The sequence below is a fragment of the Uloborus diversus genome, unplaced genomic scaffold (genome assembly GCF_026930045.1).
Source record: "Uloborus diversus isolate 005 unplaced genomic scaffold, Udiv.v.3.1 scaffold_216, whole genome shotgun sequence".
NCBI lineage: Eukaryota > Metazoa > Arthropoda > Arachnida > Araneae > Uloboridae > Uloborus > Uloborus diversus.
The window spans coordinates 122,313-137,139 of record NW_026558369.1 but is presented as its reverse complement, the minus strand read 5'-3'; the positions used below and the strand labels follow the sequence as shown (position 1 = coordinate 137,139).

At 32.0% G+C, this 14,827-nt stretch overlaps 1 protein-coding gene across 1 annotated transcript in view; it reads right to left on the bottom strand.

Moving 5' to 3' along the window:
* LOC129233155 (CREB-binding protein-like) overlaps window positions 1-14,538 on the bottom strand; it is an 80,831-nt gene extending 66,293 nt beyond the window's left edge. The window contains exons 1-5 of the mRNA XM_054867224.1: window positions 14,493-14,538; window positions 11,007-11,337; window positions 9,354-9,471; window positions 3,907-4,066; window positions 3,400-3,818 (exon numbers count right to left, since the gene is read on the bottom strand). Coding sequence (XP_054723199.1) covers window positions 3,400-3,818; window positions 3,907-4,066; window positions 9,354-9,471; window positions 11,007-11,293 — 984 coding nt within the window. The 5' untranslated portion in view covers window positions 11,294-11,337; window positions 14,493-14,538. The remainder of the gene's footprint in view (window positions 1-3,399; window positions 3,819-3,906; window positions 4,067-9,353; window positions 9,472-11,006; window positions 11,338-14,492) is intronic.
* Between the last annotated feature and the right edge of the window lie 289 nt (window positions 14,539-14,827).

Here is a 14,827-nt window from a genome sequence, read left to right as displayed (position 1 = left end):
AAGTAATAATAAAAATTAGTGAATTAAAGTAAGAAAAAAAAATTAATAAAATTTCAGTACACTTTCAAGAATAAATATAACACTACACAGTTATTCACAGAAAATAATCACAGGTAAAGAAACCAAAACGTATCAAGTTATATTCCCCCCTCTCTTTTATGAAGTGGATAAAAAGGAAATATTTTACACGTAATTCATTTTTATAATACATAAAAATTATAAGTCCTTTATGGGTTCAGTTGTACAAGGAAAATGTAACAAAGTAAAAATAGAGTGAAAATGGATAGAATTTAAAAATTTCCATTAGGATGAAGACACAATCCATTAAGTTTTCATTAGAGGGTACAGTCTAAGAATTCCATTAGAGAAATGACAGTTCATAAAAATCCTAAAAGAATAAAGATACAGTCCTAAAATGTCCCTTTTAGAATGAGGACACCATCTTTATGAGTTGGGTTCAGATAATGTGAGCCCATGTTCCATGAGGACTAGGAGAGTCCATAAGGTCCCTTCAAGATAAAGAGTTCCCAACAGTCTTTTCAAGTTGCATTAGCATAAGGACACCAACCATGTCTTCACTAGGGTGAAGACTAAATTCCCTCTTTGAATAACAACGAAGTCCATAAAATTCCTTCCACAATAAGAAAAGTCTCTATGGACCCCATTGAATAAGGATTTTTTTAATGCCTTCATCTAGATTAGGATAAGGACCAAAAAAAAAAAAAAAAAACTAAGCAATTTGATTTTTATCAAAAAATTTCCTCTTTGACTAATGTGTAAAAGAGACTGAATTGATTCAAAAGATTTAAATTAAATTACAAGTGCAGACAAATATCAGTGTGATATATACATGAGTACAATGTGTACATAATTGATATAATTGATTTTCCTTTTTTTAAGTAGACCAATATTGAACTTAAGTGAAATTCAAAATGCAAGAATAGGAATTATATTACTAACTAATAAACATTTATAAACTTTACTATATACAAATCAATTAAAACTTTGTATTTTTGTCTGTATGAGATGGAAACATTTCTTTAAGACAATGAAGATGTAGGCATAAGTTAAACATGCAAAAAAAAAGATCAACTCTTAATGGGACGGTGGATCCTGATTTCGGCAAAAATCGACTAAAAAATCAAAATTTTGATTTTTGTGTTTTGTTGTACTTCAAACATTTCTCTTCCCAACTCAAAAAACCGCATATCGATTGAGCATTTTTCACCTAAGTTACGATTGCTCAAAGTTTGCACACAAAACTATTTTTCATGAGATACTTCTATCAAACTCGGTTGTTCAGATGCAAACAAAGCAGGAAAAGTTAAATTTTAATAATCTCTCCTATTATTTTAATTAAAATCAATACTATTAAAAATCTGTTCGCATTCGTCTGTCTGTACATCTGTAGATCCATCTTCTTGAGAACTGCTGCGAATCGAGAATCGAACAAGATACCAATCAATTCGAAATTTTCCAAAGAAAACAATAGGATCAATCTTGTAACTGTATGACTTTAATTAGCAGAGATTAACACTTTTTTTATCGTTAAAAGAACATGTTAAATTAAGATTGTTTGGATTTCTTTAAGTGAAACAGATTTGAACAAAAAAAAAAAAACTGTTTTTAAGGATTTTAACTAAAGCTTAGTTGGAATTTGATGACTTGGTACTAAATTAATGCTTATTGGTATTTATTAAGTCATGGTGCTTTAGTTTAAGCATTCATCCAAACAGTATGTGTCATTCTATGTAAAAAGCCGATTGTAATTGTACATAAATATTTCAGATATAGTCTCAGATGTAATTCAGTTTAACGTGAGCACAGATTATAGTTGATAATGCATATATTTTCATCTTTTGTGCAAATTGAAAATACTCTATAACTTGTATCATTGATAACTATGATAAACGTTAATGAGATTTTTAACAAAAAATGCTCTACTGGTGTTTTGCAAACCTTGAATTACGCGTATTTATTTATTCCTTAACGCTTTAGAAACTGATGTCAGAGTAATACAATCACACTTTTCTAAAGCTTCAATGATGTTATCGATAACATCATTGAGGAAGTTAAAGAAATCAAAGGTTTCGAATCAGTTGACGCTGAAAATGTCGAAGAGTGGTTTAAAACCAAGGAATGTGAATCAGGATTTTAATGTCTAACTGACGAAAATATCATTTAACTTGTTACTGAATCAAACGCAAGTGATGATATCGAAAAAGAAGATGAAGAACATGAAGAAAATACAATTTCACATTCTACTGCTCTACAATCTGTGGAACATTTATTGGATTACATCAGAAGTTACTATTATGGAGAAATAAATGCAGTAAGAAAAATTTGTACAGACATACGCAACAATTTAAACAAACAAAGAAAAGAAAAATGTATTACCGCTTTTTTTTAAGCAAAATAAATTTTGAAGAAAAGTTCCTGGTTTTTATGAGTATATATATATGTAATACATATATATATATATATATATATATATATATATATATATATATATATATATATATACTTAGTTTTTTCTAATTTCCCCTTAAATTGTTACCCTGCATATTCCTTAAATGATTTTTCGGATTATCCGTGCTACACCACCCGGTGATTGGCACGGATAATCGGGAGTATACTGTAAGTGTAAAATTATACTTTGATTGCATTTTACTCAAAACTAAATTTTCTCAATTTTCATACCTACAAAATGCTCTATGCGACACAATTTTCGCTCAAAGTACACGAAATTCAATATTTAGCCTCATGTTTTACCAAATAATAAAACTTGATATGCATTATAGAATCTAACTTCAGGAAGGTTTTAAAAAATTGACTAAAAATTACTAGCAAGAGAAATTTCGGGGAATTTTAATCGAAGTATTTTGAAAAAATTCTCAAAAATTTTATTTTTAAGGAATTTACTAATTAATACAAATTTTTCTTTGCAATGATTTATTATGTAATAAAATGAAAAATTTTAGCAAAAATGTAAAAATTTAAGTCATATAGAGCATTTTAAATTTTTCAAAAAATATTTATTTTTTTTTTAATTTTAAAATAAAAACGAAATGCACTGCACAAATATATGTTAAAAATTTGGCAATTATTTTCCTTCCACTAACACAAAACTAGTATTCAAATCAAAGTGAGCTCTAATTTAGATTTCAAAAATTCAAAGAGATTTTTATTTATTTATTTATTTATTTATTTTTTGATATTGAGAATCAACATATAAAAATCAGTTTAGAAATTATTGATTAATAATTTAGTTACGTGACAACTGCTTAAAAATGTTTCTTTAGATTAAAGGGACTATTTAAACTAAACAGTTGCATATCCCACATATAACTTTTGAAATAAACAATTGTGCATCACCAATTCTGATAAATTTCAACTTACTGTGATTTGTCTGGCTTTAAAAGCATCGGTAACTTGATGACCTTGTGGTAATTGCGAGTTGAACTGTGATACTGATATGTTACCAACACTGGAAGGAACGGAAGTGTCAACTGATGTATTAGCTAAAGTTGTAACAGGTCCAGGTATATTGTTAAAATGCTGTTGTGGCAAGTTCATTGGTGGCAGGGGACTTCTCCTAGCTTGAGGTGGCTGGTTGAATTGACTTTGGTTCATCGTCATATTGAGATTGGCATTTAAGGAGCTTGATAACTGTGAGCCAGGTGGGGAGAACATTTCTGCACCTCTTGGCGTAGCATTGGTGGGGACAGTTATATTAGGAGGAGGCATCCGCTGTTGATTTGTAGGAATGCTCAAACTTGGTAGATGAGACTGAGATATTGCACCAGTAACTGGTAGTTCTGTAAAAGAATCTTCGAATTAAATGATCAGTATATAATTTTTGAAAAGCTCTTAAAATCAATATGGATAATAAGATTAAAAACTTACTAGAGATTGCTGTACCAGAGTTGCTGTCAAGCATAGTTCCAACACCAGGCCCCCCTTGTTGTGTTTGCTGCATCTGCATTTCTTTCCTTTTTTGACGTTTTTCTTCTAATTCTTTCTGTATTTTATAAATTTTTTCGGCAAGCAACTGATAGTATTCATTCTAAAGGGAAAGGAAAAAATAGAATAATTCAATATGATTTAATGGGAAATAATAGACTATGCATGAACTTTCTGTATGGGTATAGACCACAAAATTGCAAGGCTTCACAGAATAAATTACTATTGATAATGATTCTTTTACCACCTGTGCTATTTAGTAGGACTCGACCGATGCATCGGCCTGGCCGATGCATCGGCGCCGATGGTTCAACAATTTTGCCATCGGCATCGGCGGCCGATGCTAACTTGCAGGAAACATCGGCCTAAAAAACATCGAAAAGCCGATGGAATTGGCCGATGTTTTTGAAAAAAAAAAGGACCTTTGTTGTTTTACATTTTAATACAAAGTAAAGGGAGTTATTGTTTTCAAACAAAATTGTTTACATAAATTTCAGTATGAATTTCTATTTTAGTCACCCCTCAAAGAGTTTTTAATACTGCATTCAGGTACCAAACAAGTTAATTATTGCGTTGTTTCTTGCGGCTGGATGTACGTATGTATCTCTCATAAGTCATAACTCAAAAATGGTAAGGTGTAGAAGGCTAAATTTTCGCATGTGGGATGTGCGCACGTTCCAGTTGTGCACTTCCCTTTTTGTTTTCGATCGGGCCTATCAACTGATTTTTTGTGGCTATTAATTACTTATTTCAATGCAAAACTAATATAGCGTCTCAGACTGACGATCATTTGGTGATAGATTGCAGAATTGGAGACTGTGGAAACAAATATAAGATGGCGAAACTGGTTTTTTGAGCAATCACATTGCCTGTTGTTCTCATTTGACTGTTTTGAATTCCTATGATTTTATTTTCCTCCCACCTCCCTTTGCAGCACCACCGTCGACTGGCCTCACGATGCTGCTGCTCCTCTAACGAAAACCGTCTCCAGGTTGCGTCCATATCCTACACACACACGCATACACAAACACACCTACCCACATACACACACACACCTATACACTCATACACACACATAAACACACGCCTACATACACACACACACTCCTAATTGCGAAGAAAAACATAATTTGAATTCCAAATGTCAAAATTCAAATTAATTTCATTTTGTTAACCGAATTTAAAAAGAAGGCGGTTATCAGTTCATACCGTATGTATGTTTTTTTTTGTTTGTCCACTCATAGTGTCTCACCTAGTGAACCGATTTTGATGATTCTTTTTTTAATGGATAAGGGATGGCTCAACTTAGGTCCCATTACTTTGTTTGACCATATTTGTTCTTTAGAAAAAAGTTATGGGCAAAAAACACTAAATTTTATGCAATTTCCCTATCAAATGATTAAAATGATATTGTAGCGAAGTTCGCACTTTTCATCCGTGGATAACGGTGGCTCAGAGGTAGAATTCTCGCCTCCCACACGAGCGACCCGGGTTCAATTCCCGACTAGGACAAAGTGAATTTTACTAAAATTTCGTTTCTACTGTTTCCCGTATTTTCTCGAATATTCTATTAATTTCTGTATCTTTCCAAGTCTGGAAAGTTCCAGCACTTTTTCAAGTTGTATATAAGGAGATGTAACGTACATTCGTGGTTCTGAATAAAGATCTCGAGTTGAGACTAACGAGTATTCCCTTCATTTGGCTTTCACATTGTCTTCGCTATCTTCATCTACGCGACAATATGAAACTCATTGTTATAAAAGTTTGGTGCCATATAACATTAATAGTAATTGTAATGATAATTTTGAATAAAGACTTTTCTAAAGCAATACAGTGTTATAGAGCCGAACCTCTTACTAGGTAACTTCTCACTTTTACTGAAATATCTACATTTACACTAAAAAGAATGAAATAAAAAAATTTTGAAAAAAAAAATAGAACCGACTTCAAAAGTGCTCTAAAAAGTGAAAAATAATTTTATTCTTTAAACACCATCGATAATACTTTTAAACATAATTTTTGAAGTTGGCGCAAAAACGATAGATAAAACCATTCACAGCCATAACTCAACTACAACTATAAAAAAGTAACCAGGCCCAGTTTCTTCACTATCACTTTCATTATGCATTGATGACAGCATAATTGAGTAACGATATAAATTTCGTTCCAAATTTTTGATTTTCTGAAAAAAATATGAACAAAGAATGTTACACTGGATTTTACTTTTTGTTTTTGCGCCAACTTCAAAAATTATGTTTAAAAGTATTATCGATGGTGTTTAAAGAATAAAATTATTTTTCACTTTTTAGAGCACTTTTGAAGTCTGTTCTATTTTTTTTTTCAAAATATTTTTATTAGATTCCCGTTGAACCGACGGTTATTTTTAATTTTTCGATATTTTTAATATGAACCACAGTAATGCAGTCCTTTCTGTATCTCTTCGGCGGAGCTACAAGTTTGAGGCCCGTCGAAATACATTTTGGGGCAGTATTTCTTTATCACAGAAGTAGTAAAACATTTATCACAAGCATTTTTGTAACTTCTACGGTGCCCCTATGGTTATGGGGCCTCTCTCGCAATTGCAACATTTGCTATTAAATCCGCCACTGCACGTCAAAACAAACTCGGGTGCAATTTTTAAAAGATTTTTGCTGCTCAATGTTTATGATTATTTGAAATTCTATTCTTTACGACTATTTTTTGTATTTCCGAGAACACTTGCGTGCCCAGCCTCCCACTCCCTCAATTTCTGAAATTAAACTCTATATGTACTTCTGAGTTGTTTAAAACTAACACCATTCATAAAAATATACATATATATTTTTCAAGATGTATCTATTGTTTAGGAAGAATTTAGAGCATTAATGTAAGAAAATGATTAAAGACGTTTTGAATGGTGACATAATTCGGAAAACAAAGGGATTTTTGAATTTTTTCTTCGGAAGTGCTGAAGTAGATTCAGAAACTCTTCCGAGGCGTTGGTGGAAGCGGTTTCGTGCTAAAAAAAAATAAACCGAAGTTTAACGTTGTGAGTTACTCCAAAATCAGACGGTGACTCCCCTAACCCACGCTCGTCGTTTCAAGCATTTCTTAAATATTTAGCGATAATTTATTTTGGTCAAGAAATGTCATTTTGCGTATTTCTTATACTCGTTTCACCTATATTTTGTAATGCGCCATCCTTTTTGCATCATTAACAGCGATCGATTTTTTTTCTGTTGTAAGTATCTATTTTTATGTATTTATATAAAATCAATGAATAAGTTATTTTCGTTTTCATCATACGTTTAATAATATGTTATAGAAAAGTTTCAAGGATTTTCTAATACGCAATTTTTTAAATTTCAGAAAATTATTGTTAAATTGAAAAAATTAATTTGAACCTGGTTATAGTGCTTCATAAAAGATTAAACAATCAAATTGTTCAATATTACGTGTGCAAACTTCAGATCAAGTAGTGTATGTATTCAGTTATTAACTTGGTGTAAATATTGAGTTTGTTTATTGTAGTTGCATTTTAAGAACATCGCTCTTTTCATGGTTATTTCTTTTTTCCGCAAAATTTATGTCATTGTTATACATTTTATGAAAAATGCAAACTTTTCTATTCATAAATTTAAATAAGTATAAAAATATTAATATTATGCTTTAATATTGTAATTTATCTCTTTTATCTCTTACCTTTTTTGTTTAATTTGATGACTAAAAAATGTCTAAGTGCAATCTTTCCGCTTTAATTGCGTAAATTGCTGACGGTTTCATAGTTTAATTCTTAATTTGTTTTTGAATGATTAAACAACATAATTGAATGTTTTTTTAACTAAGTTTAGTTTACCTAAATCCATACATTATTACAATATTACTGAAATCTTAGTTACATGTTCAATTTAAAAAAAAAAATCAATCGGTTATTAAACAGTCTCTTTGTTTTTCTTCCTTTTTTTTCTTTTTTCTTTCTTTCTTTCTTTTTTTTTCTGTTGTTCTTTGTCTTCCGTTATACAGCAGTCAAAAAAGGAGAAGCATAACTACACCCTATACAGATTGTACGTAGTACGATCCAAAAGTTTGGGGGACAAGCTGTATAAAACATTACCCAGAATAGTTCACATTACCGAAGCACATCCACCTTCAAAAGGTCATCATGAGAGAACATGTACTTCTGTAAGTGTTCATATAACTTTTGGAAACACTCCTGGAAGCCATTTTTCGCTACCTTCTGTGATGCAGCTTTATCTTCTTCTGACGGCGTCCATGCAAATGTTTTTTTTTTTTTTTTTTTTTGCTGGGAACAGGTAAAAGTCACACGGAGCGACGAAACGTTATGCTATTTGTTTGCCATATCAGAGTATTGACTAATCGAACCGTCCATCCTCAACATGAAAGTCGCCTTCTTCCCCACGTTGAAGTTAAAGCAGCAGTGCAACAGACCTTACAGGAGGTTGCGTTAAATATCTTCCAGGAGTTCTTCTAAAAGCTATACAAACGTTGGCAGAAGTGCATAGTCGTTCAAGGTGACTATTTTGTAGATAGATGTACTTCTGAAATGTGAATTATTTACGGTAAATTTTTATACAACTTGTCCTCGAACTTTTAGATCATACTTCGTACGTATGAGTTTTCAACGTACTATTTCATAACGTTTTTGGGTGACGTAAGTTTACGAGCATGAAGATATCACAAGAGAATTTGCGATAATTACCAAAGGAGGCGTTCAAAATGGATATTTCGATCATCTATATGTTCTTAGGTACATATGCATGTACATATGCGCCGAAAAAACTTGTGAAGTTTAAATTGGATGATCGTAAAATAAAAATTTAAGTTGAAATCTGATGTTTTTTTTTTGGATTACAATTCCTTATTCGTAGAAAGGAAGTAAAGTGAAATGAATCAATGATCCTTTAAATCCTGACAATCTTATCAATTTATTTCTGTTAGAATTTTTTTTTTTGCCATCGGCCAACAGCATCGGCCATTTGTAGGAAAACAATCGGCCATCAGCCATCTTTGAACAATCGGCCAACAATCGCCATCGGCCCATCGGCCAAAAAATACCATCGGTCGAGCCCTCCTACTATTTAGATGACGTGCAGGGAGGAGGCAGTGTATAAAATATTATAAGGTTGAATACAACAGTACTGTAGGGATTGATTTTGAAGCAATAAGAATGGTTGCAAGAAGACAGCAAGCATTGTAAGCATTTATTTCTTGCACTTCAGCAATTTTGCTAAATTTTTAGCTCCCACATCAACTGTGGCTGGCAAATGGAAAAACACCCATAGCTTGATTATGACAAAAAAAAAAAAAAAAAGATTGATAGTTATCAAACATATGTTTAACTATCTTATCAAGTGAAACACCAAATCTAAAATATTGAGTGTCATACATACCCTGCTGTTAGCAGCTTCATACATATCCCCTTCCACTTTCCTTGCATAGGCGACTAGATTTATCATTCTTTTGTCTTGTAAGGCTGATATATCAGTGGTAGGAAAGATTGCCTGGACACTAAAATATTCATAAATAAGATTTGTTTGATATGCCACTAATGCATTTTCAACAGAACAAGAACATAATTGAGAACTAAGAGAAAAAAAACTGCAAATTAAGAGGGGGAAAAGAGTATGTAGGTTTACCATTACAGGCAGAATTTTTCACTTGCTCCTTACCAGAAGGAAAGCTGATGTATTACCACTTTGGTCATTTTTTAATTCCAACGTTATCAGGTTTCATAAGTATTCCCTACTATTCTCTTTCAGTCAGCTTGTTTCACCCTTTAAACATGTAAATCTTAGAGATCTTACTACTAGTATTAGGGTAACCATTGCTGCCGAAAGGTAGAACCATGGAGCCATCTAGAGAGGGTCAGACTGAACGTTGCCTCAAATGTTTTCAGATCAGATTATCATTGACTTGATGACGTTTAAATGTGATTTACGGTTATTAAATATGACAGCAGGACTTCCAAATTTAAGTGTTTAGATGATTACACAATTTGAAAAAATATAACAGTATAACTTAGAAGTTGGCACTCTTTCTTTTGACAGCATTCAATATAAGTTCGAAATGCAAATTACTATATGAATGTTAATTAATGATGTAAAAATACTTTTATAAATAAAAAAAAATCAAAATTATTCTAACATATAGAATAGAAGATTGGACATAGATCTTATAAAACGATATGAATTTACTTTATAAAAAGCAGACTTCATTCTATTATATGTTTCTAGCATTATGCAATAAAACAAAGTCTGGGTAGGATTTTCAACCTGCATGGAAATGGATATTTGCTGAGTGGGATTTTTAAAAATATGGTGGTATTCACACAAACCTGTATTCTAGCATGAAACCTGATAGTAATAAAAAATTATTATGTAATTAAAATACTAAATGGTTTAAAATACAAGGAAAAATTAAATTAATACAGTATTTATTAAAAGTTGTATTTAAACATTTTCTAGGTTGTTACTATGAAACATTATTTACGAGTACCTTAGTGATGTTTAAGCAAAATTAGTAAGTGTAAAATGTTCCACAGCAACTTTTGAATAATTAAGGAAGAACTGATTTTGTTAGATGAGTGAGTAACCTAATTGTACAAAAATTTCAAAGAATATCTTAGGCTAAATTCTTTGAAATTCCCCTCTCAACAGCCATATAATCAAAGCATACAGGAAAAGAATATTGTTAGAAACTATATGTTGCCCACTTCCTATAGATAACACTGTTGCCCAAACGAAAACCAGAAACTTAACATCTTAGCTAGAAATTTAACTTTCTGTTAACACTATTTTCTTACAATATGTGTCATTAAATACATATTTCTATGTTTAGAATGGAGTTGTCTCTACATGAGTCAGTCTCTAATCACCAATACTACTTTATACATGGCAAAAGAACCAGCCATATACAGCTGGATTAGACCAATTTCTGATGAAGAACATATAAGAAGGTAAGCTGCATGCTTCCTTTACTTGCATAACTTATATTAAAATGATTATTAAAGCATTTATGTTTATTAATTCTAATATATATCTTACATTTTCTGCACCAAATGATGCCTAAGGTCCTGAGTAACAGACTGATGCCAGTCTTTTGCAGTAGTTGGATTGTCAGGTACTACACCCTGAACAACGGGAGCAACTTGGTTGGGAGGAGCATTGAGTAAAGCTACACTATCTCCTTTTACTTTGGATTGTATGTTATCTAACAGGAAACTTTGGGCCGACTGACTTCCCATAGAGCCTGTAGTACCAGTTTGTAAAATTGGCCTTAGCTGCACTTGAGGTTGTGGTTGAGGTCGCTGAACAGGTTGTGATGTCTGCATGTGGTTCAAACTTTGTGGAGAACATTGTGGAGCTTGTTCATTTACTACAAAAAAAGAAAAATGTCAGAACAAAACCGAGTAAAACAAATCATTCTTTGGATAATTTTCTCAGTAAATTAAAAACAAATAATGACAGGCATACTACACCGAATAATAAGAATTTTTCAGAATGCCGAAAAGTACAAGCCTAAGAATGCATTCTGATAAGATATTATGCATGAAAAGATCATGGTTTGGGCATGTCGCTTAGTGTCTTCAAAGGTTCCTTTTTCATGAAAATTGAAAATTATTAGCAAAAAAACAAACTTAAAACATGTTCTTGCAGTAGTTGTTGCTTTAACCCATTAAGATTTTTCTTTTCTTTCATTTTATTTTTTGTGAATAACATTTTAGGTAATTGTTTTCGGTCATTCTGTTAAAAGGTCTAATGTTAAAACCAGGGCTGCAAAGTCTGAAGAAAAATTGCAGGCTCCGACTCCTGGATTTTGAAACGTCAGACTCAGACTTTTTTATTATTTATATTTTTTCAGATCCCCCTTCCTCGTGAGAAGGGGAAAAACCCCTAAACAAAGATTGAAATATTAATTATTTTTTCTGAAATTTTTACGTTGTATTTATTGTAAACCTAAGATGCATACAATGTTAGAAATTCAATTCGAAAATCAAATTATCCAATAGTTGCGATTTTTAAAGTGACATTACTTAAAAATCCCATTAAAGAAAAAATTTTAACAGGATTAATTTGCTCCTCTTCAATCCTTAACTAACAGATGTTGATCAAATCCTGTGCTTTCAATTTTTTAAAGCTGCAACTTGAGGGATTTTTTTTTTTTGCTTAGTCAAAAAACTTTTCTTGACAGAGAGCTGTCCTACCCCCACCCAGGTGGCACCCATCTGGTGGGTACCACCTCAACTTAATCTCAGATTTTATAAAAATTGAAATACTTTAATTCTGAAAAATTTTCCGAGTAATATAACCCTAAATCTTAAATTTCAACAAAAATATGGCACTATATTGCGGGAAGAGGTGGGGTACATGTACGTCTGGAGCAAATTTTGCCCAAAACGCGGCAGTATACAGCTTTGTATGAATAGCTTTTACAATAGCTACATTTCTTGGCTCAATTTTTAATTTTAGTTTTATTAGCAGCTTTAGAATTAACCTCAATAAGAAGATTTTAGGATTACCTACAATTATTGAGTGTTGTAACCAAAAAATCATGTACTGATTTATTTTAAAGTTTTTAGTGATAGCCAAGCTTTCTTAGATCAAGTCTTTAGATTAAAAAAAAAATTTATATTTTATCGAATCTTTTGGGTTTGAGCTTTTGGGTCAAGTCAACACTTGTTTGAATTTACCAGTGGCGTAGCTAGACCTGACTTTCGGGGGGGGGGGGGGGTTACTTCTTTTATATATATATGTATGTATGTATGTATGTATAATCGCTTGGAATTTTTTCCTTTTCTTTTTTTTCTTTCTTTTTCTTCTCTCTTCTTTTTCTCTTTTTTTTTGAGACTAACTTTTCGGGGGGGGGGGGGGTTGTCCCCAAACCCCCCCCCCCTTAGCTACGCCACTGGAATTTACCAACCACCCTCAGAAGTTTCCCGAAGCGATTCATACATTCCTTTTACTATTTTATAACTGAAATTGAGGTAAATTTTTATTTGACAGTTATTACTTAGGAAATGTTAGGCAACAAAACTGTTTGCTGACAGTTGCTATAGCTTAGATAAAGTTAAAAAAAAAGCAAACTAGGAGATGGTGTAGGTGTTACAGATAGCTCTATAAATAATCAAGCCAGCTGGTTGCCAATGACAAGCATTTTTTTATTAGTAGCATGTAATCAAATTAATAGATAATCAGTTTTTTTTTAAATGCAAGGAGAGTCGGTGAAAATGAAAGAAATAAAAAAACCTGGAGTCGGCATATTTTCGAACAACTCCGACTCCTTTAACCCAAAATCAGTTCAACTCCGCAGCCCTGGTTAAAACATCAGCAATATTTTGCAATTTTATTTGCAGTTTATACTAGCGAAAAATTTCTTTCTTCACTGTCACTAATTCAATATTTTGTAGCTTTACATTTATAGTTTTTTTTTCCCCTTTTTTGGGAAACCTTGATTCTCTTTTTATGTGCTTTATTTTACTCTACTGGAAATATAACTTATAAAATCGGACATTGAACAAACTGTAGCTGGTAAAAGGCAATGAAAAACTTTCAAAAAAAAAAAAAATGTATCTAACATTCATACAAAAACACCAAAAATATTCTTTTTTTGGTGATGATTAAATGAATATAGATAAATGCATTTATTATGACCTAAATAGGGCAAAATCTATTTTTGAACATTCCTATTTCGTTCTTCTCCTCCTTTTCCAATTACATCAACCCATTCATGGTCACCCAAATCAGACTAGTTGAACCTTATTTTTAGAGCTACACAATTTAGTGCTTTAAATCTACACTACATACAGATTCTAAGATCTACACTACCTAAATGCATAAACGAGTGACCACGGATCAGTCTTTACAAAAATTCCTCTCTCCTCTTGCGTGCTTTTTTGGTGTAACCTAGCTTGATCTGTTGGAATTATCTGCTTGCATGATTTGGTTGCATTTGTTTGTAATAATGAACACTCCTTTTTAACTTTTACAAGCATATTTACATATATTGTTTTTGTTTTTGCTGTTGCTTAAATGTATAAGAGTGGAATTGATCCTTTTAAGTTATTATATTTTTTAAGCATCATTTTTAACTAATTTGCCAGATTATCTGCCAGTTTGCTTACCTGTGGTTACCGTGCCACTCTATTCGGGGGATAACGGAAAGTTTACTGTATCTACTGGGCAGCCCAAAAAGCAGGGATAATCAGGTAAGTTTAATGCTCTTGAACGGAAACACCAACCCAAGTAATTCATAAAAGTGCCAAGCAGCAAATTTCTTTGTTTAATTAGCCTATCAATTTTCTATGAATGCACTGTAAGATTGTAATCATCTTTCATTAAGGACCAAAACACCATAAACCAGTTATAAGTATTTCATACCAGCTGTTTTGGTACCATATTTAAATAAGACTTATAAAAGAAATTATTTGAATTGTTTTCTTGCAGTTCTATTTGAAATGTTAAAGTTCATCCACAAATTTCATTGTAAAAGAAATGAAAGTGCTAAAAACATTAAAAAGGCATTATTCTAACCATGAGACACACCAACACTTTGGCTCCTTTGTATCACAGGATTTATATTTCCACTACCGTTTCCGGCATTAAATGGAAGTCCTAAAGCAGCATATGCCCTCTGCATATCTGCTGGTGCTGGACCTTGACTTGACTGATTTGTCTGAACAGCAGCAGCTGCAAGTAAAAATAATAAAGAATAATGAAATCAACAAATTCTTAAGAAAGGTATTACATCAAATGAACTCTGACAATGTGAGGAGACTGGTTAACACAGAAAATAGACATTTTTTTTTTTTGCAACAGGGTCCCCCATACCTACCACAGTTTGAGATTTAACCAGTTGGATGGGACTC